This window comes from Neltuma alba, unplaced genomic scaffold, assembly GCF_004799145.2.
Source record: "Neltuma alba isolate B1F8T4 unplaced genomic scaffold, ASM479914v2 tig00013177_pilon, whole genome shotgun sequence".
Classification (NCBI taxonomy): domain Eukaryota; kingdom Viridiplantae; phylum Streptophyta; class Magnoliopsida; order Fabales; family Fabaceae; genus Neltuma; species Neltuma alba.
In genome coordinates this window covers 320,623-333,901 of record NW_021637487.1, presented here as the reverse complement: position 1 = coordinate 333,901, position 13,279 = coordinate 320,623, and the positions used below count along the sequence as shown (strand labels likewise).

Here is a 13,279-nt window from a genome sequence, read left to right as displayed (position 1 = left end):
GTATCAACAGCTGTAACTGATAAAGAAAAGATGCATTATGCTATTATTAATTTAGGTTCTGGATTCTGGACTAGATAAGCCATTGATGTGAATCTTCAAGCGCAAGCATAACGTTCTCATTTATTACATTACCTTTGATTATAAAAGAAGGATAATAGGAAACAAACTGTGACTACACACTAACTATGAAAACCACAAAAAGAAAGCTCATATCCATATCAAGGAGGTTGCTTTTATATTTGATGACTTGTGAGTACACAAACTCACTTTATGTATAATGATTATCATAAAACCCCTCCATGTCCATAAGAAAGCAACAAGGGTATTAATGAATGAATAAAGCAGCCTCCTTGTAATGAATGGAAAGAAGGAATTACACTTGTAGCAGGCGCTAAACCTTTCTCTTCTTTTCATACTTGAACCTATATAGACAAGGACCTACAATATAATTTGGTGGTGGTTAGTTGGTAGCTTAAGGGAATAGATCTTATCTTAAATGATTCAGAGCATGGAAACTTAAGGCTTTTGTGGGCCATGTGCTTTGATTATTTCCTCTTAGCACACACTTAGCAAGTATTCCCATCCTATTTAATTATCTTCCCTTGTAGCATTTAACAATTAGCTTAGTGATATAGCTTTGGAAATTTTCACCTAACTTGCTTTAGATCTAAGATTAAGAAGAAAAGGTACATCATTCAAAGCCATGACAAGATAACCCATTCTTACAAGTAACGGGAACAAAATGTCATGGAGATTGTTATATTATCTTCACAAGTTTACAAAATTTTCCGGCATATCAGTTGCACCAGCTTCACCATTTGCCCTTTCCCTTTTTGTTTGTGAAAAGGCGCAAGCTCTTGTGGAGGAAGTAACTAGAAAGTAACAAGGATGAGATTTTTTTTCCCCCCCTGGGTGGCGTAACAAGGATGAGATTTTTTTTTTTTCCCCCGGGTGGCGTAACAAGGATGAGATTTTTTTTTTCCCCCTGGGTGGCCAATCATTTAGTTCCATCATTTATAAATAATACTCAATTTGTATGATCGTTTCCTTTTAATATACTTATGACTATATACTCTTAATTATTTTTTCAATTAATAAAGTATTTTCTTAAAATAACTTTTTATTCTATTTTCTTATTTTGTTACGCATACTAAGCTAATTTCAAAGAATATGACAGCTTGATCAGTAGCTATTTTAGAATTATTTTAATGGTGATTCCATAATTTGGTATAGAAAATACTCCCTTCAAATTTAAAAAAGAGTGTGTTTTATTTTATAAGTTTCAATTTTACTTTGTCTTAACATTTAATGTTTTTTTCTCATTTTGTTTTTAATTATTTATTCTTTTTCCTTTGCTATTTTTTCTCATATCATATTTTCCAACACATTCCTTTTTATCATTTTTCTTATTTATTATAAAAATATATTTCTAACCTACTTATTATTTTAAACTAATTTTAATTAATAGTGTGGATATTAAAGAGTGCATTTATTACTATTTAAGTCATTGTTAGTACAGAAAAATACCACACACATATCAAGAGGTACGACTCGTCAGTCCTATTCCTTTGGTCCATGCTCTTGCTTCTTCCTTACTATAATAGACGCAGGCGCTGATATCCTTTTTTTTTTTTTAATTTAAATTTCTAGCATCAATTTTCATTTTTTTTCCTCATTAATTATTGACTAGCTCGCCATATTAAATTATTAATTATGCTCATTCTCTCTTGGGCAAAAATGTATACTTGTGCGTATTTATATAAAAACATTTCTTTTGTTTAGATTCGCCCAAAGTATAAATTTTGGCATAGTGTACAGGAAACCTCCAAGTAACTATGAGACGCTTGATTTAATTCATAAAGAGATTATATTAGTTTAATTAGGTAGATTAGAGATTTCAATTTCTTTTTGAACGAAGGTTAGAGATTTTGACTCACTATAGAAGCCTTCAAAAAAAATAATCATAATTTAAGAAATAAATACAGAATAAGTACATAAAAAGAAGTTTTACAGACAAGATAAGCATATGAAATTTGAGTCTTATTCGGGTGAGATGTAAATAAGTCTTTATTCGGCTTGACCGAAATATCCTCTAATTAATTCAAACAGAGGGTTTAAATTATTTTCATTAAATGCTGTGCAATAAGTATATGGTGTTCTTTTGGCCAAAAAAGAAAGCACTCGTGTATGGTATTCTTTGTTCTTTGAAAAATAAAAATGAGACAAACAACTTTCAAGAAAGAATTTAATTTAATTAATGGACAAAATCGTAAAACTGGGCGGTAGACCTTTGACCTTGTTACTCAATCGCATTGGCGGGCGGGAAGCGGAGGGTGAATGAGAGTAAGGCTGAGAAAAAGCGCCAATGAAATGAAATCGTAACACGGACGAAAGTGAAGATCACGCTCTGGTTTCGCGAGTGGGATAGTGAATTGACAGCGTTATATTTTGTCATCGCTAACCTCGCAGTTTGTAGCCCAGTGTCGCATTGGCTCCTTGGTTTCCTTGGCTCTTTACCAGAAACATGACAGGGACCTGAGTACATCCTTGGGGACAGGGACACTCTCCAGAGAACCCCTTTCGCGTTTTCACTTCCCTCTTCCCTCCTTTCGCCTGTTTAAGCATCCCATCATGCTTCCGGCTTAGGGTTTTCATTCGTGGGGTGGAAACTGCTAGCCTGCAGAAAGGTTAGCATTCCCGGCTCAAAATTTCAGGGAGTAAGGCAAGCGCACGCTTGGTGGACTGCCCAAATATGAGCTAGGTTGATTGTGATTCTGATAAGCCTTTCTCTCTCTTTTAACTGCCCCGTCCGTCACTGATTGCCTTTTCATTTGAAATGATGATTTCTGGGGGGAAAATACAATAGCTTACTCGTTGCTTCGTTTTCACAATCATCTTCCATTCCCTTTCTGGTGTATATAATTTCTTTGAAATCTGAGCGTTGAAGCTGTGTGTGAGTTTTGGCGTGGTAGACGGGGAATGTTCTCTTTTGGCTCTGGCAGTTTCACAATGTAAGTAGGATTGTGTTCGATGACGAGCGATTAACATGTTTTATAGGTCTGCCTTGTGATCTGAAGGATGCCGAGAAACATTTATGATTGGTTTTTCAACCACACCCATTTAAAGATGGCTTGGATTCCGCATCAAATCCAGAAAAAGGATGGTTATTCGAACTACCCGCCACCGGTTTTGCCTTCATATCCATCCCCATTCCCAGGTTCTCTCCGCAACGAATCAATGTCGTCGTCTTCACCTCCGTCTGGTGGCAGTAGTAGAAATAGTCCGGCTGTTCTTTTCATTATTGTGATTCTAGCCCTGCTGTTTTTCGTATCTGGTCTGCTTCATCTGCTTGTCAGATTTCTCGCGAAGCACCCATCAGCCGGTCCATCTGCTCAGTCTAATGGACACCAAGACATTTCTAACTCCGATACCTTGCAGAGGCAACTCCAGCAACTTTTCCATCTCCATGACTCAGGGCTGGATCAAGCTTACATCGACGCGCTTCCTGTTTTCCAGTATAGAGAAATTGTGGGTCTGAAAGAACCATTTGACTGTGCTGTTTGTCTCTCTGAATTCTCTGAAAATGATAAGCTCAGGCTGCTTCCTACCTGCAGCCATGCATTTCACATTGATTGCATAGACACCTGGCTCCTATCCAACTCGACATGTCCTCTCTGTAGAGGAACCCTCTTCAGCCCAGGATTCTCTGTCGAAAACCCGATGTTTTATTTTGATGATCCGAGGGAAGAAGATGGGTGCCCTTGCAATGGAGCAAGTGGGGTAACTGCCAGACAGAAAACTGTGGAAGTTGAAGAAATTGTAGAGAAAGCTGTTCTCCCTGTAAGACTTGGTAAATTCAGAAGGCTTGATATGGATGCAGGGGATAATGCAGGAGGGGAGACTAGTAGCAGTAATTTGGATGCAAGAAGATGTTTCTCAATGGGGTCTTACCAGTATGTGCTTGGCCACTCAGACCTGCGAATTACCCTGAACGATGACAGAAAGCTCTCGCATGGAACAGAAGAGACTGATAAGCTTTCAATGGAGGGTGATAAAGAAGCTAAAAAGATTACGAGCGTGGGTAAGGGGGAGAGCTATTCTGTTTCAAAAATCTGGCTGTGGTCCAACAAGGGAAAATTCTCAAGCTCTTCGAGTGATCAAATGGGCATGCCATCTCCTCTCAACACAGATTTACCATGGATGAGAACAACGGAAGGCACCTAAAAGGTGCCCTCATTCATTTTCCCCTCATCAAATGAATTGGATATTATCCGCATAGGAAACCTTGTAATAGAATTCCCGAATGTGATGATTATGGTATAATATTTGATGTAATGGAATTCTATATTAAATAGATATTAAAAAAAGGAGTACCTTATCTTGCTTCAAAGCTGATCTTCGGACTCTTGATTAAGAATGTGAATTTATCTTCTATGTTGCTAACCTAAGTGGCTGACTTTTCCTATAATAGCAAACGTTATACTGATAGTGAATTTGTATTCCATTTCCACCTTGATCTGCTATTCACGGTTGTTGATTGAATCTGATTGTGGAGCCTATCTGGAAAACAGAGTTGCCCTCACTGACAGTGTCAAGGTTGTGTATGGCAGGAGTCAAATGCCTTTGTCAGAGGGCCTTAATTTTTGGGGTGGTAGCTCACTTTGTTGAACAATAATCCTTTGTGGGGGACTGAGAATACAACCCTTCATGCTTGGTCATGTCCTAGGCTGGACGCCTAGGAAGTAGCCAGGGCTGGGATCCATGAAAACTGTGGCACATATTGTATCTTGCGGGGAGATTTTAATTTCCCTGAAAATCTAAGCTCTAGGGGCAGCACCGTGGGGTCGTTTTTAAAGCTCCCACGTGCATGCCCACAGTGAAACCTAAGCATTGAGACACATTAGAATCGTCAATGATAGGTCTCAAAAGTGGTAGTTCAAGGAGAAAAGGATACGGTGGTGACATTGAAGAGTTCTAGATTTATGCAAGTGTCTTCAGGGTCCTATGGATATGACTAACTGACAAATCAATTAACGATCATTGTTTGTTGTTGAGGAAGGTGTTAATCACCAGAAGCATAACCGATGCCACACGCCAGAATTCATCCTCTTGAACTTTGATGGAAACGGCAAAAAAGGATAAAGGGGGAGGTAAAATGGAAATGAGAGGCCTAATAACACGCACTTGTCTCAAGAATGTTGGTTTTGTCCGTCTATAACCTTAGGGTTTCAGCATTGGGCTAGAAATTTTCTTTTAGAGAAAGAATTTTGACACATCTATGAGGCAGTAATTTATTAAGATGGGTTAAGTATGCTGTTTAAGAATAAAATATTAAATGATGGCAAAAGGAGGAAAAGAAAAAAGAAAAAAGGATGGCACTGAAAGTGGGGCTTCAACAGGAGCCACAGAAGGGGGAAGAATCCGTTGAGATCAGATTGTGTGTATATGTATAAAAGGATAAATAAGGGATGCTGTTTTTTTCCCTTTTTGGTGAGGGCAGGGTGGTATGTGTGCATGTGAGGATATTGGAGGGTAAAGAAGTTTGGGATTTGGGGAATATTGTGGAATGGCATGCTGGCAACGGCACTGGGAGAAGGAGAAGGAGCATGTGAAACCACATTGTCTTGAAGCTACACTTCATTTCATCTGTATCTCTATCTCTATCTGTACTGCAACTGATCTCATTTGTCGTGTCGTTTTGGTGTGATTCTTTCTTGGTCAATTATTATAATTATCTTATTTTATTAAAAAGGGATGGGGGAGCAGGCATCATCATCAGTGGCGCACTTTAAGTGGCCTCACATATCAGTTAGTAGAGTCCAATGTTGGGAGCACCAGAGTTGGTGGGGGGTGCCCATTCTAATCTGTATATGTCTTCAAACAAAACAAAATCCTCCAATATTTTATTAATGTTAAACTGAATATATTACAGTATTTATATCACTAATTGAAAAAATGTTTCCATATTCAAAAGTTGAAAGCCATGTACTGTAACTCACGCTCCCTCGGCGCGTGTCTCACCCCTTCTCGATCTCCTGTCAGAGGTCAATGGACGAGCAGTCCGGTCCACTCCCGTCCACGCTTCTCTAATATCAACGCATTCTCATCTTAGCCCAGATAAAGGAATTAAGAAAGAAGGGGTAAGGATCTTGTTGAACTAGTATTTTTTAAAAAAAATATTTTTTGAAAAATTTGAGTATTCAGTACTGAATTTGAGAACTTAAGAGTGTAATAAAATCCTAATTTAACATTATTAACTTCCTTATAAAATCTCAGGGCCCATTCTTTCATGAAATGAAAATCTCCTCTCTATCAAATATCAATGCATAAGTTGATACTAATCATTGATAACTCAATTTTATTTCATCTTTTATTTGTATGATTAATTTTTCCACACACTGTATTTTCTTTGAAAAAAAATGAAATTACCTAGTGCTACTTAAAAACAGAAAAAACAAAGGAATAAAAGGTTGTGGGTTTGATGATAAAAATGATCGGAATCGGATAAAGGAAAAGTTTGGTGGACCGGTTGACCAAAAGTGCAAAAAGCATCGGCGGGTCGTGCTTTCATTAGTGCTCGGCTTCCACATTGAATGATACAATCATAAAATTAACAAACAGTTAACTAAAACCATACCACTAAAATTAAACTAATTTTCGTAAATGAAAAAAAAAACCCTATTAACTATTCCTCCAGTTCGAAATATAATACCCACATTATACTATAATTTATACTACAAAATAAATTTAATGAATCTTACATTTAAAACCAAAAAGAATATTAAATAGTTATCACGGATCCAATTAATGTGTGCACTGCATAAGATCTGAAAAATGAACTGAACCATATTATTCATGATTCATCGCTGCAAAAAAAAAAATTTAAAACATATATTTGATCAAATAAATTTGCTTTAAGTTTCAATTTAGTTTGTTAAATTTGAAAAGTGTATTACTATATTTTAATTCCCTTGATCTTAACATCATGACTTTCATTAATGAAAAATGCTAACTCAACAACCTTCAATGGTGATTCTACAATTAAATATTGACAAAACATGCTATAAATTTTATTTTTTTAATATAATTATTTTTATGTTTTAAAATTTAAGCATTTAAAAAAAATTAGATACGTAATAAAATATTAAAAATTAAGCATTTATAAAAATAATTACATTAAAAAAATTAATTTAGAGTGTGCTTTTCATTATTTACTTATATAATCATCATTTCAACTTGTTGAGTCGACCTTTTTTTTATATTAAATGAGACTAATAATGTTAAAGTCAGGAGATTAAAAATGTGCTTTTTTTGGTTGAAAAAAAAAATTGAAATCATCACAAGTTGTTATCCTTTGAGTGCGTGTTTGATGCGGTTCCTTCCCATTTCATTTGGCTTTGGGCACATCACGCCTCGCCGGATTCCTCTTTTTCTCATCAATTTTCGCACTCTGCTTGTTATCATCAACACACACATACATCATTATAATTTATAGCATAATAAATTAGTGATAAAATAATGTATATTTATAATACTTAATATAAGTGTTAGTTGACTAATTTGAATAGATTAAGAAAACTAATTAAATTAGTTATTTGAATAAATAGATACCCTATTTTCTAAAATAGCTTTACTAATCAAATATATTAATTAGATCTATTATTATTACAAGCACTATTTTTAAAAAAATAAATGAGAGATAAATTAGATTAAGATTTTATAATTAAAACTAAAATAAAAACCAAACAAATTTTTATATTAAACGTCGAAATTAGCATATTACATAAGTTAGAAACAGACACCACCGACGCCTTGTTAATTAATAATTGGGCTATTTATGTTTGTCAGTTAGTATCTACGGATTAGTTGATGACGATCCCAGAATAATTTTCTTGTGTAGTGTCGTCTTGTGACTTCGCGGTGCTGATCCCATAGCCACCTAAACGTTTGCCAAAAAAGACAAAATATTGATCTTTAATACAGAATGTTAATTATTGAGTTAATTTTAATTTTAAATATAAAATTATTTTTTATATTTATTAATTTTTTTAAAATTATTTTTATAAATACTCTCTCAACTATAATCAAATAAGTAAGAAATGAAAGATATTAAGAAAAATGAGTATAGTATTTTAAGAAAAACATGTCATATTTCTTGTAATTAATTAACATATCTAAAATATTTAATCTAATCAAATTAGATAAATAGGTTTTATATTAAAAACAAAGAAGTACTAATTAATTTCTTAATCAAGCATGCTCGTTAATTAATTTTAGTTCGTCTGAATTTAACTGAGTGCCATTCTTTTTTTTGTGGGGTCCAAAAGTGAGTGCCATTCAAGGTTTCTATTATCATGTCGTTTTGAACTTCATTGGGCTGTAATTGGAGTAATAATGCTAGCATTGGACGTCTATATCAGCACTCGATTATTCCAGCGGCACCGCCCATTTATTATATTGTTATCTCTTAAAATTTAATTCCCCAACAACAATAGAGCTTATAAAATTACTTACTCACAGAAGACTATTCCTTTTTCAACTGAATATTTTCCATCCAAATGAAATCTTTCAGTAAGATTTTCTTTAAAAAAAGAAAATTCTTCATTGAAATATTTTTTGAACAGGTAATTATATCAGATTTCCATGCAATTATTGTCTTGGTATTTCGGAATATCCTTAAAAATTAAAGAATTTAGTTATACAATAAAACATGGGGAATTTTTTTTTAAAAAAAAAAAAAACTACCACATGGATGGGTGACGTTGATTCGCTCCCCCCACCAAACCGGCCGCCCTGCCAAAAATCTCCGTCGTTGTTTGTTGTGGAGCACGCAAGATGATAAACATAAGCCGAGGCGGCGGCGCAACTTCGCTCTAGTAATCTCGCCGATATAATTAATTATCTGGCAACAGGGGACCCATCCACGGAAGACGCCGTAATGGAAGCAAAACGGGTGGAGAAATGCAGGTACAAGTACTGATGATGATGTTGTCGGGGGACGCCGTCGTCGAAATTGAGGGCGTAGCTGAGGGGATCGTACCGGAAGGCGGCGGCATGCTTGTGGGTCTTGGTGTTGAAACGGCTGGGGAAGGCGATGCATGAACATAGTCGGATCTTGTGGAAGCAACGGATCCAGCAGAGAAGCGATAAGTGGGGAGGAGTTATCCAGCTACAGCAAGGTGATCTGTTGGGGGAAGTCATCATGGATATTGTTCTCTTTACACATGAATTCCCTTTCATCGCCATTGTTAGCCGCAACATATGGAGAGCGAAGTATTAGGTTACAAATGCAATGTATGTTCGTCAAAGGGGAATCCATCGATGGCCTCCTTTAATTCTCACTAATATTAAGAGACCATTTAGTTAGAATGGTTTATAAATAATTTTTTAACAATGATTTACATGATATGAAGTAAATATTAAAAAAAAAAAAGTTTTTATCTTCATTTATATAAAATATGTTTATAAATATTTATAAATGTAATTCCACACCACATCTAACCCACTTGGTTACTAACTTACTCCTCCGGTCCTTAATATAAGACCCATTTAACTAATTTGATTAGATTAAGGAAGTTAGGTAAGTTAGTTAATTATGAGAAAAGTGACACATTTTTCCTAAAACACCATAATCAGCTTTCTTAATACCCCATCTCCCTCTTCTACTTGATTATGGTTGAGGGAGTATCCATAGGAGTAATTTAGAGAAAATTGATAAATATGATAAATGGGTCTTATATTTAGGATCAAAACTAACTCGAGAATTTGATCCTATATTAAGAACCGAAAAAAGAGTACTATATACCAGGAAGGCTGGTTGATAGGTCTTTGTGGCAGCATAATGATTAGCACCACATAATAGGCCACACTTGTTGGGCCATGCGGCTCTGTGGCAGCATCAGTAATGATGAACTATTCGAGTTCCTTAAAGTTGGAGGCCCAAGAGTCAAGTCCATTACGCTATATATGTAGGCATGTTTATTAATTAATTTAATCTAATTAAGGAATTTACAAGCAATATTAACAAACCACTTTTCGACTCTAAATAAATAAAGGGACCAATCGAAAATTGCCCTCTATATGTTCAGAACCACCGTACATAGCGCGTAGAATCGGTGGTTTAACTTCTCTCGTTGCTACCGCTCTGCCTCCATATGGGCTTCAGCAGCATTTCGCTGCCCAGACTGATGAGCATGTGGTCGAGGAAAGGGGGTGTGTTATGGAGAGGTGGGAAGGAATGGTGAGTCATCTACGAGTCAGGAGAATGGCAGGAAGATGACGATAGGAAGAAATGAGCAAAGGAGAGGAGAGAGTTTAACAAAAGGGTGTTAGTCTGCGTTTGATAGTAAGAACCAGTGGATCTAAGAGTAAAAAGATGTAGGATTTAATTAAAAAAAAATTGAGGGGCTTGATTCAAAATGAAGGTAAATTATAAGAACTTGCAAATTAATTTTTCCCTAATATTTTGTTCTTAAAAAAATATTTTTTAAATAAGTACATAATTCAAAATAAATGTAATCTCTTAACTGTAAATTTTTTATTTAAAAGTAATTAGTTAAAAATTTTAAATCTAAATCATTAAAACTGATTTTAAATGGTTTAGATTGCATGCAGTGATAAATGCCATGGTGTTTATTACTGCAATAAGTACTAAAATTGGTTTTTTTCCCTTTTTTTTCTGGGTACGATAACAAGAAGTTTATAAAACAAGGCACTTTTGTAAATTCAGGTTCATTGTCCATTATTCACGTTTCTTTTCGTTGAGATTTAATATATAGCATTTCTCTATTACTTCGTTTTGAATTTTACGTAAAAAAGCATATATATCTTCAAAGCTAATATTATAATACTACTATTATTTTTGTATTAAAGTTATAAAGATAAATTACTATTCTTTATTTTTTTTATAACATGACAAGTTTACTACTGGATCTAAATAATTTTTCTTTTTTAAAAAAATGGGCTTCTAGGATTCTTTTTGAAAAAAGTAGCAACAACTTTATGTATAGTGTTCGTTTTTTCCTTCTGTAAACACGAAAAAAATGAAAGAAGTGCTAAAGTGCCATGTGAGGAGTTAATCATTATTGTCACTGGTTTTGCTTTTTTGTTTGCCAGGGCCGTAATGTTTAATGATATTGTTTTGGAAAAATTATATGTAACAAATAAAAATAAAAAAAATACAGAGACATCTCAAGAAATTCAATGTTTTACAAGTTGCTGCTAAATAGCATAACTCAACTGATAAATAAGAAATTTTAATTTATAAGCATAAATCATTAAATTTGACGCATGCAAATTTAACTTATAAACATTTTTTTTTTTTTGAAATTAAACTTGTCTTTCTACGGCGCCCTGACAGCGTCACCATCCTTTATCAGCTCTACCATTATAAAAAGTTGCCACTATAATTCTGGTTTTTTGGGCACTGCTTTTGACTGATTTTCATTTTCTAACAATATAATGACCGTTATTGTCGCTAAACAGATCTTGCTAGTTTTGTCTCCATCATAAACAGATCTTGCTTAGTTTGTGGCACAAATAGTAGTAATGTAGCATCTGTCCTCGTCTGTTGCACGGACGGTTAATTAAAAAACAAAAAACAAAAGAAAAAAGTAACCATGAATATTATAGATCAAGTGACATTTTACCGTTTCAGTATTGTTGTCGAAGTTTCTGACCCGTGCTGAATTCAGATAGACGAGGTAGGAATGTTAAATTTGACATATACTATCTCCAATCTTCAACGTAAGTTAGATAACTAATTTAAAGTGATTAAAAAAATTAGTTAAGTTAGTTATTTATAATAGTGTGTTAACTTCTCTACATTATCCTTATTTAATCATGTATATTAGAATTATATTTGGGTGAAAATAACTTACAATATTTTTCAAAACACATTATAAATTTAGAAGACAAAGTGGATCGAAATCTTATATTTAGAACCTCTAACCAATCAACTTTTATATTTAGGATCAGAAATAGTACTATTTTTGAAATTTTGAATATCGTTGCTATTATTATGCCTTCTGACTGTGAGTGAATTTAGTTTGCAAGTGAGAGAGTAAAAAGTAACCATTTATGCGAGGATGATGCAGTGTGCGTAGACTTAAGCTGATGCGAGAAATATACAACAGATAAAGTTGCTGTTAATAAGTAACATATCTAATTATAAAAGTGGAGGAACTGAAACTTGCGTTTTAAACTTTTGAGTTAACATACGACATTGTCCACTGCTGAATGCTCATTTTTTCTCTTTCCCATGTGTGTGTGTAAAAGGCTAAACGGCACCAGTGAGGGTTGAGAGTCAAAGTGGGAGAGAAGCACATGGAGAACTGGCAAGTGGCAAGAGAAGGGGGTAGGTGGCAACCTCCACTAATTTAATTGTGTTGGCGGTAGTGGGTGCCCGATAGCGCCATTTGGAGGGTACTATCTATTTATAAGAGCCAGGGATGCCATGTGGAGATCACAGCCTTGTGGAATGGAGGCTACTGAGAAACTAAAAGCCAAAGAAAACGGAATCCCACGTAGCTGACAAAACCTCAGGCTCCAACTTCTCCATGCAAAGAAGTTCCAGATTGAGGTTTTATCACTACGTGGCTTTCCTCTGCTTTCTTGGATCCACAATACAGCTCTAGCTCCCATCTTCCTACTTACTGGTTCGTTGTGTCTGAACTCTGATCCCCCCTTTCTCTTTCTAAGTCATTTAACTCATTATCAGCTTCCAGGTACTCTTGTATGGACTTCTGCAGATCTAGGTATTTTTGGCTGACTTAATATTACTTTCTCTACGGTGTGACTATATGTTATTTTAGCTATCAAAAAGTGCTTAATTATATCATTTGGCACGTAATTGGTATACACTAGCTACAAACATACTTAAAGGGGTATTCATAAGCTTTTTTTCCGTAAGAAAATCTAGGCAGTACATACAGCTGCAATAATTAACTTAAGATTCTCATCAGTTTTGACTTGCAAACTAATTAATTATGGTGTGATGTAGATGTAGGCATTTGCAGATGAAGATGCGCGGTTTCTTGCTTGCTCTTTATTTGAGAGGTCGGGGGTTAGGGAACTGACTTGTATGAAAGCATACATGTGGATGCTTTGCGGTATAATTGAATCTGAATATAGGGACACCCACAAGCTTTTACTGGAGTTATATCGTCGCACTAAATCAAGATCTTGAAGATGGGACCTATATATCTTTTATTACTTGAATCATATATTTATGTGTTTGGCCAAAAAAAAATCATATATTTATGGAGTATGCAACAAAAGT

The 13,279-nt window shown here is 34.8% G+C and overlaps 1 protein-coding gene across 1 annotated transcript; it reads left to right on the top strand.

Annotated features, from left to right (window-relative positions):
* The first annotated feature begins 2,509 nt into the window (after positions 1-2,509).
* Positions 2,510-4,390, top strand: LOC114735094 (RING-H2 finger protein ATL46-like). Its single transcript, XM_028922751.1, has 2 exons — positions 2,510-2,761; positions 3,058-4,390. The coding sequence occupies exon 2, from the start codon at positions 3,079-3,081 to the stop codon at positions 4,222-4,224; it is 1,146 nt and encodes a 381-aa protein (XP_028778584.1). The 5' UTR covers positions 2,510-2,761; positions 3,058-3,078; the 3' UTR covers positions 4,225-4,390.
* Positions 4,391-13,279: the final 8,889 nt, after the last annotated feature.